An 8,568-nucleotide genomic window follows, 5' to 3' on the forward strand; every position below is an offset into this window, starting at 1 on the left:
CCTATGAAGTCAGGCAGAGGGAGCTGGGCTCATTCACCTGGAGAAGAGAAGGCTGTGAGGGGACCTCATTGCAGCCTTCCAGTATTTTAAAGGGGATTATAAACAGGAGGGGAATCAACTTTCTACTCGGGTGGACAGCGATAGGACAGGGGGGAATGGTTTTAAGCTCAAGGAGGGAAGGTTTGGATTGCACAGCTGCACACAGGGCTGTGGACGCCCCGTCCATCCGTGGAGGTGTCAAGGCCAGGTTGGATGGGGCCCTGGGCTGGTATTAAACTTGCAGGTTGGTGGCCCTGCCTGCGGCGGGGGGTTGGAACTCGATGGCCCTCAGGGTCCCTTCCAACCCAAGCGTTCTGCGATTCTACGATCCGGCCGTATTTCCTCCCGCCCCGCTCTCCCACCGCGCAGGCGCCGAGCGAGGGGAAGATGGCGGCGCCCGTGGACTTGGAGCTGAAGAAGGTAACGGGCGTCCGTCTCTATCCGACGGGTCTCTCGGGCCGCCGCTCCCCTCTCCGCCCCCTCCCGGCCCCCTCTTCACCCTCTCCCCGCAGTCTGGGCCGGCTCGGCCCGGCCCTACCCGCCCTTCGGCACCCGGCCGGGCCGCGGCCCCTCGATGTGCCGCTCTGCCCCCGCAGGCCTTCACGGAGCTGCAGGCCAAGGTGATCGACACGCAGCAGAAGGTGAAGCTGGCCGACATCCAGATCGAGCAGCTGAGCAAGACCAAGAAGCACGCGTACCTCACCGACACCGAGATCATGACGCTGGTGGACGAGACCCGCATGTACGAGGGCGTGGGCAGGATGTGAGTAGCGGCCCGCGCCCCGACCCGGCGCTCTTGTCGCACGCCTTAAACCTGCATAAGGGGCATTGGTTGAGTTTGGCGGCGCGGCTCTGACTGTAGCAGCCTCGTGAAGAGCAGCGTGCAAGCTAGTTTCCAGTCTGACTTGTGTGCTGACTCGCTGTGTGGCACGCTGACCTCCTGTGTGTGTTTTTTCTCTTGTGTTGTGATTTGGGCAACAGCAATGATTACACTTACTCAGGGATGTGGTTTTCTAAAAGGCTGATCTGATTGCTGCCCAAAGGGGTGATTGCATCTCCCTGTCCCCGCTTTCCTTTGGGCTGCAGTGGACCTGTAGCTGGTTGGGCCTGCTGATGCAGTGAGCTCCCGGACCTGATTTGTGTCATCACACAACCTATAGGGTGAGTCTTAGGGAGCTGGCAGGCTGGGAAGCCAGGAGTGGTGTGTGGACTGCACTTCACTGGCAGTTGCCAGGTGAGACCAGTGAGCAAATGCAGGTGTGCCTGGGTTCATCCTGGGCAGATTGATGTAGTAGTTGGCAGCCCTGCCTGCAGCAGAGGGTTGGAGCTCAACGGTCGCTAGGTCCTTTCCAACTGAAGCTGTTCTGTGGTTCTGATGGAGGTGTTCAGTGTGTCAGTCTTCTTTGGACCAGGGTGGTGTGGCTCCAGTTAAGCTTTTCCAAGTGGGTGAACTTGGGTTTGTGTGGAGATGCTGGTGATGCTGAAAGGAAATAGATTTTGATCTCTTGCAGGAGATAGCTGATGTGACCCAGGCAGGCTGTAGGCTGGTTTTTTTTTTTTCACAGAGAAGACAAACTAAGAGTAGATTCTGGAATCAACAATTTTTCTTTAGAGGTTTTTTTCGTTTGTTTTTTTGTTTGTTGGTTTTTTGTCTCAAAGCAGGGTATACTTCTTCAGTATGAAATAATTCCTCAAGATTCTTTGAAAACATGAGTATATTGGCCTTTATGGTAAAATGATGTTGCTTGTGAATGAGATTGTGTTTTTGTGCTAGCTGAAAAGTACTATCCTACTTTTAGCCCAGCTGCTGGAGTGCAGTCTTTTTGGGGTTGTTCTCTTGCTTACCTTCACATGACCAGGCAGGTGGTTCAGACCTCTGCTGATGGTAGAGCTGCCATCAGAAAAATACTATCTGCATGATATGAGTGTTCAAATTTTTGAAGTCTGTACTCCTTGTGGGTTTTGTTGTGCTAGTTACTATGCAAGCTCAGATTAAGAGTGCTTGTGCTCTCCATGCTGCTTATTTGCTGATTTGCTTTACCATTTTTTTCCTTCTTCTTCATTGGTTGATGCAGCATTTCTGTGAGCTGTGCCTATTCTGGCCGTGGGGCTTAAGCCTGCCTTGCAAATTGGTAGTTGCATTTGGGCATGCTCAGTATCATTCACCAGCAGAGTGAATTCACACCAGGGACGCAAGGCTCTTACCAGAGCCCACTCCAACCCTTTGTAGAGAATTTCTGGCTGAAATCTGGGCATTTGGTAAAGTTGGCTGAAGCTGTGCTTGTGCAGGAATTAAAGTCCAAAGGCAGTTTGGTATCTTATATTCCCCTAGAGACCAAAGAGACCAAATAACTGCCATTGCAGTTATTCTGGCTGCGTAATTTTTGTTTGATGGAGTGGAATTTTTAATTTGTTGGCGCTTGTACAGATTGGAGATTTCAGCTACCAAAGGGATGTTACGGTGCATCCAACATTTATGATCTCTGTCGTGTAGTTTAGCATCATCTCGTGACAAAACAGAGATATAGGTGTTTACTGTAAGTAGTGTTGGAGCTCTAGTGGGTTTCGGCTATCCAGAAGAGATGAGTGTCTGCATCAGTGTTAGCTATGATGACTGGTGATGTTCTGACAGCTTGTTTGAATAGCTGAATTATTTAAAGTGGGTTTGGTGCTTCTGTTCCTGCATTCAACTTCTACCTTGTTAGAGAGGTGATTATTCCCCTCTGCTCTGCCCTCATGAGGCCCCATGTGGAGTGCTGTGTCCAGGCCTGGGGCTCCCAATTAGAACAGATGTGGAAGTTTTGGAGGCGGTCCAGAGGAGAGCCATAAAGATGCTCAAAGGACTTCATTGGAGCACCTCCAATGAAGACAGACTGAGAAATCTAGGCTTGTTCAGCCTGAGGAAAAGAAGGGGGGCCCTGTTATGACCAGTCCAGTATTTAAAGGGAAATTGTAAATAGGAGGAAAATAAACTTTTTATGCGGTTAGATGGGGCAGATGGTTTTAAACTAAAGGAGGAGATATTTAAGTTAGATGTCAAGGGAAAGTTTCTCTAGAGAGGATGGTGAGGTGTCAGCACAGGCTCTCACAGAGGCTGTGGATACTCTGTCCCTGGAGGTGTTGAAGGCCAGATTGGATGAGGACCTGGATAGCCTGATCTAGTGCTTGATGTAGTGGTCGACAACCCTGCCTGCAGCATGGAGACTTGAACCGGTGATCTTTGAGCTCTCTTCCAACCCAAACTGCTCTATGATTCCAATACATGCTGTGTGCATGGGAGCAGTGCATAAAATTGCATAAAATTCTGTGGAATAAGCTACTCCAGGGAAATGTAACAATTTCACAAATTACGTTTGTGAAAATGTAATGCTTGAGGAATGTGATGGTGTGATGCATCCTGGGAGGAAGTCTGCCTAGTTCCATACTTGCTTCTGCACTACTTGAAAAGAATTATGTGGTTTCTGCTCTAAGCCCTGAGCCTGCTTCCTGCCTGAGAGGCTTTCCCTGCGCCCTGGCAAGTGTGGAAGTCCATTTGTTGTTCCTAAACATTTACTGTAGCTAATTTTGGTTTAACACAAGAATCATCAGTGCCACATAGTATGAGATGATGAATTGCTGTGTACTGTATATATCTGTTAGACTAGGATATCATCTGAGTAGTGACATCGTGCCAAATACATTTTTATTTTCTTACTTCATGCTCTTTGAAAGGCTTGTTACGAAGCCTGATACAACTGCCACTGTGGTGGACTCCTGCTCAAGCTATTTGTGAACTGATATCATCGTGCTGCTTTGAGAACTATGCCGAAAGCTTAAGCTTCAGAATTTTGTCTGAATGCTTCAGACCTTTCTCTTCACATTCCTTTGAATGATGACCTGGACCAGCTTCTTATTTACCAAAGAAAAACATCAGGGGCTTATGCTGGGCGCAGTGAGGAGACCACTGCAGTTTTTCACGCCATGCCAAAATAGGTGTTCCATTTTGTTTTGGTGTTGCTTTATCATTAGTGTTCTCTCATTTGTTGTAGAAGTAAAAATCAAGCTAATACTGTAGCTTTCGCAGAAAACCTTGAACATAAATGTCTATACTATTTCTATGGAGACTTTTTGGCAGAACCATGTGTGAGTGAAAGCTGAGAGAGGATTAAAGGTTTTAGGGTATTTATTGGGTTTAAATGCACTCCTGTTATTTAGTGTGATTCTGGATTTTGCTTCTAAATAAGACATCACAAATAATTGTAAACTTTTCTGAAGATTTTCCAATGGTGGATTTTTGGATACAGCAGGAAGAGCTGATTTTTGTTTGTTTTGTTCTGTGAATGTTTGGTTCTCTGAGGACAGATCACTGCAGCATGTGGTAGTCATCCTCTGCTTCCTGATCACGTTTCCAAGACTCAGTAAGAACTGAAGGACAGGCAAGGCTCTGTATTTATGGTTCATTACTACCTATAGGTCAGCCTGTGAAATTCAAGTGGCCATCAGAAGTGTGAAGCTCACTTATCTCGCTATTGAAAAGTAAGGGTTTCATTTTCCTCATAAAGTCTGGTGTGTTCAGAGAAGTAGAAGAAAACAGAATTTGTGTCCAGCTGCTTGCAGTTGGACCACTGTTTTTACAGTGTGTTGAACAAGACGTTCATGTGGCACAAAAAAGGCTTACGGGCACCATAAGTGGGTGGGTTCTGTGTCGCTGCCTTCATTTCACGGTAGCTTTGTCCTGATTTTTTTTTTTTTTTTTTTTTTTTTGCACTTCTTCATATCGTTGCTGTCTGAACAGTGCTGCTTACCATGTTATGGATGAGTGTGGGTGTAGTAGTTGTAGGCTGTCTTCTGGGAGCTGTCACAGGGAGCTGAAATCAAAATGAGGTGCCAGGTAATCTGGTATGAGCTTTTACAGGTGTCTGTGGCTTGAGCAGTGCAGTCAGTGGCAGCAGTTGTTTGCTGTCCTCTTGTTGGCTGATGTGTAGTGCAAGAGAAGGGTGTGCTTGGTCAGTGGTTCTCATAGTTAACTGCTAGCAATAGTGGGATCCTGGGACTTTGTATGACTGAATTCTGTTCAGGATCAGAAAGAGAGTGTGTTCAGGTGAGCACAGACTCCCATTTTAGCTTGGCATTTCTTGGTGTCTTGAAGACTCTCTTCTTTCCCGCTCTCCCATTTAGTTCTTGATCTGTGCCTGCTGCCTTGGGCTGCTCACATGCAGTCTCCTGGATATCTTGGTCCAGTTGTAGCTCTCCTGCCTTACTGCTTCATTTAATTTCTCCATGAAGTATTGAAACTTCAAAGAAGAAAAGCTTTCCATGACTTGCATGCAAGATGTATATCTGCTTAGTTCTAGGAAGTAGCTGTATTTCTTCAAAGAAATAAATCTGCTTTAAACAGGTGTGAAATGGATACATCAGATAAGTCAGTGTTTGTCAAATACTCAAATACATAATTAACAGGAAAAAAAATCTTAAAAATAGTAGCTGTCTTTAAAAGTATGTTTTACTCAGCGCTGCTTGGAAATGAACATGTCTGTTGCACGCTCCCACCTTTTCTGTGAGAACTGTGATAGAAGGTTGGTGAGCCAATGATGCAGTTTTTATGTGAAGTTCGTCTCCTTTGTCTGGAAATTTCTAACTCTCTTTAAGCTCATATTTGCTTTGATTCCTGGGTATGGCTTTCAGACAAATTAGTTCAGTTTGTTTCTTCTCTCTCCATAGCATTTTCCTGGTCTTCTACCAGGGCAGTACAGAGGAGTAGGCTACCTTAAAGGGGATAAAATCTAAACTTAGAAGGTAAGAGTTGGAACTGAGACAAACTGCTTGTACAGAGTGCCGTCATGACTAAGAACAGACAGTTCAATCTGCTGTGGTCCAGAGGCAATGTTCTGTAATGCAAGTGCCAGAGCTTTCAAGCACTTTTGTATTTACAGGTCAACAATTTGGATGTCAGACTGCTGTGGGGAGCAAGGGCTGTAGAAGAGCACCTCCAAAAAGGTGAAATCCTGGGTCTCTTGGAAGATGCCATCAGTCTGTTGCTTCAGTGCTACGGAGTTATCTTTGAATACGTACTACAGAAGTATGAAATGTTTTGGGGAATAGAATGGCTTAGTATGGCTGGAAGGTGCCTACAAAGCTCATCAAGTCCAACTGCCTAATCACTGAGGGGCTACCAAAAGTTAGAGTCTGTTATTGAGGGCATTATCCAAGTGGAAGCTTTTGTGGTGTGCTGTGCCAGATGGCTTCAAAAGTCATGGATCTTGACTGTCTTACTTTTGTACATAAAATGTCAGCTTGGTATTTTGATGTACCAAGGAACATTAACATCTAGTGGACTTCAAGTACTGCACTTTGAGCCTTTTCCTCCATTTCCTATGGGAAACAAGGAAATCAAAGGCTGGATGCCCAGAGAAAATACTCAGCATTATAGCCTTTCTTTTAGACTATAGCACTGTTTCTCTGTTTTAGTGCATGGACTTGAATTTGGCTTTCCTCTGGCAGGTGAGAATGGCCAAAGTAGCGGACCACAGAGTTCCTGTCACATCCCTGTGTACATGGGAATGCCGTGCTGACTATGTTATCACTGACTGTGACGAAGTAGCCCTACATCTTGGGCCCACAGCTGGTGGGTGGAGATGCCCAGAACCAGTTCCCAGTCTGATATGCATATAAAATTTGTTTGCAGTTGTCTTAATACACCCAGGAAGTTGAGGTCTGAATGTGCTCTGACCTACGTGTCTAGTCTTGCTTGACATTGGAGATGAGGAGGCTTAAAGTCATGTTCCCTATGTTAAAACACTGAAGTAAACTAGTAGGGAGCCACTGATGTGCATATATTTTACGTAGTTTAGTACAGAGGCACAGCAAGAATTGCTGTGGGGAGAACTCCTTGAGTGCACTCTGCAGGGCTGCAGAGTGGGACTTCAAGGTTCTGGTGGGTGAGAAGCTGGATATGAGGTTGAGGCAGCAGTGCACTGCAACCGTGCTGCCCCATGCCTGGAGGTGCTCCAGGCCGTGGATGGGCCCTGAGCTGGGGGGCTGTCAAGGCCCTCCTCACCCCAGCATTCTGCAGTGCTGTGAAGCAAAGTCCTTAACTCAGAAATTCTGTAAATACTGTCTTGAATTTTTATTCTTGTTGTTCGCAGAACTATTTGCTGAATTGACAGAATGTTTCAGCCAGTTGGAGCTGGAGCAGGGGGAGGGAAGGAGAGAAAAGCTTTCTGGGAAGGAAGGATTTTTCCAAAACAGCATTTCTGGACCGAAAAAAGACTGAATGTTAATTCAAAAAAGCTTGTTCTAATGATTAGGAAAAAACAGTGAGTGGGGTTGAGTTAGTGCTAACTAGTTTAAATCTAGCACCAGAAATATCTCTGCGTGAATGTAATGCTTGATCTTTTCTGACTGAAACAGTTATCTTACACCCACTTTTGTGATGCTCGCTGTATTGGTTTCTTTGATCTGTTGTTTTTATAGTGGGATTCATGGCATGCAGGAGCGAAGTTATTGTTATTTAAGTGTGTTATTTAAGAACCATGAGTTGATAGCTGGGTCTTCCTTCTCACTCCAGCATTTCAGAGGTTTATTCTATTTCTGCCCATGTTTTCACTTCTGGTTTGGGTAGGCCGGGAGGAGAGAGAGAGTTTTTTCACCTGCATCTGAGGGTGAATTTGCTTTTCAAGAGAGATGCATCTTGACTTTCTTATTTTCCTGTGAACGCTCTTCATGAAGAGCTGCTACCGAGCAGAAGTTTGCATGTCAGAATATAGCAGTATGTCTGTGTCACTTATTCTTTTATTTATTTATTTATTTACTAATACAAGCCTCGCTTTTCAGATCACTGAAGTTTTACCAGTGGAAGAACATTTGGTTTTTTTTTAATAGAAGCGTATTTAGGATTGGTTGACCAGGGGAATTGTTTCTATTTTCTGCAGTTTCCAACTTTGAAAATTAGTGGAAAATACACTGCAGGAAAAATTGTTTGAAATTCTGTACTAGGTTGAGCTTCTTTTGCTTCAGCAAGCTACAGGGCATCATTGCTACATAGCAAAACAAACAAACAAAAAACGACTATAAAACAAACCTAGAGGATAAAGTCACAAAACCAGGGTTGTAATGAGGGAAAACTATTGGTGAAGCTTTCGCCTCCACAAGCTGCTTGTGCTGTTTTCCACACATGGTTTGAATCGCAGATGTTTTCCATTCCTGTATAATGAGAAGGAGTTGCTTTCTTTTTTTTTTTTTTTTTCTTCTCTTTAATTCCACTTATCGCTCTTGAGCCCTTGAAAAGAATGGATGAAGTCCTTTAAAAGCTGACTATGGTACTGGTTTGTTATTTTGGGTTGTACTATATTTAATGCACATTCAAAGATAAATTCCCAATTTCAGTTTTTTAAAAGAACCAAGTATGAACAATGGTATAATTCTACCATCTAGTTAAGTGTCTGGCAATGCAGAAACTGCTGCTTGCAAGCTGTGTTACTATCTTTGTTTGAGGTAATGTAATACCCTCTAGCTATTGACAGATCCCAGCCTCCACCCCACCCCCACCCC

The 8,568-nt window shown here is 45.0% G+C and overlaps 1 protein-coding gene across 1 annotated transcript in view; it reads left to right on the forward strand.

Moving 5' to 3' along the window:
* Nucleotides 1-350: 350 nt before the first annotated feature.
* The window catches only part of PFDN1 (prefoldin subunit 1), a 28,850-nt gene continuing 20,632 nt past the window's right edge, over nt 351-8,568 (forward strand). The window contains exons 1-2 of the mRNA XM_042836442.1: nt 351-459; nt 636-802. Coding sequence (XP_042692376.1) covers nt 427-459; nt 636-802 — 200 coding nt within the window. The 5' untranslated portion in view covers nt 351-426. The remainder of the gene's footprint in view (nt 460-635; nt 803-8,568) is intronic.

The sequence above is a fragment of the Centrocercus urophasianus genome, unplaced genomic scaffold, assembly GCF_019232065.1.
Source record: "Centrocercus urophasianus isolate 14NV4802_14NV808 unplaced genomic scaffold, USGS_Curo_1.0 seq_60, whole genome shotgun sequence".
NCBI classification, from domain to species: Eukaryota; Metazoa; Chordata; class Aves; order Galliformes; family Phasianidae; genus Centrocercus; species Centrocercus urophasianus.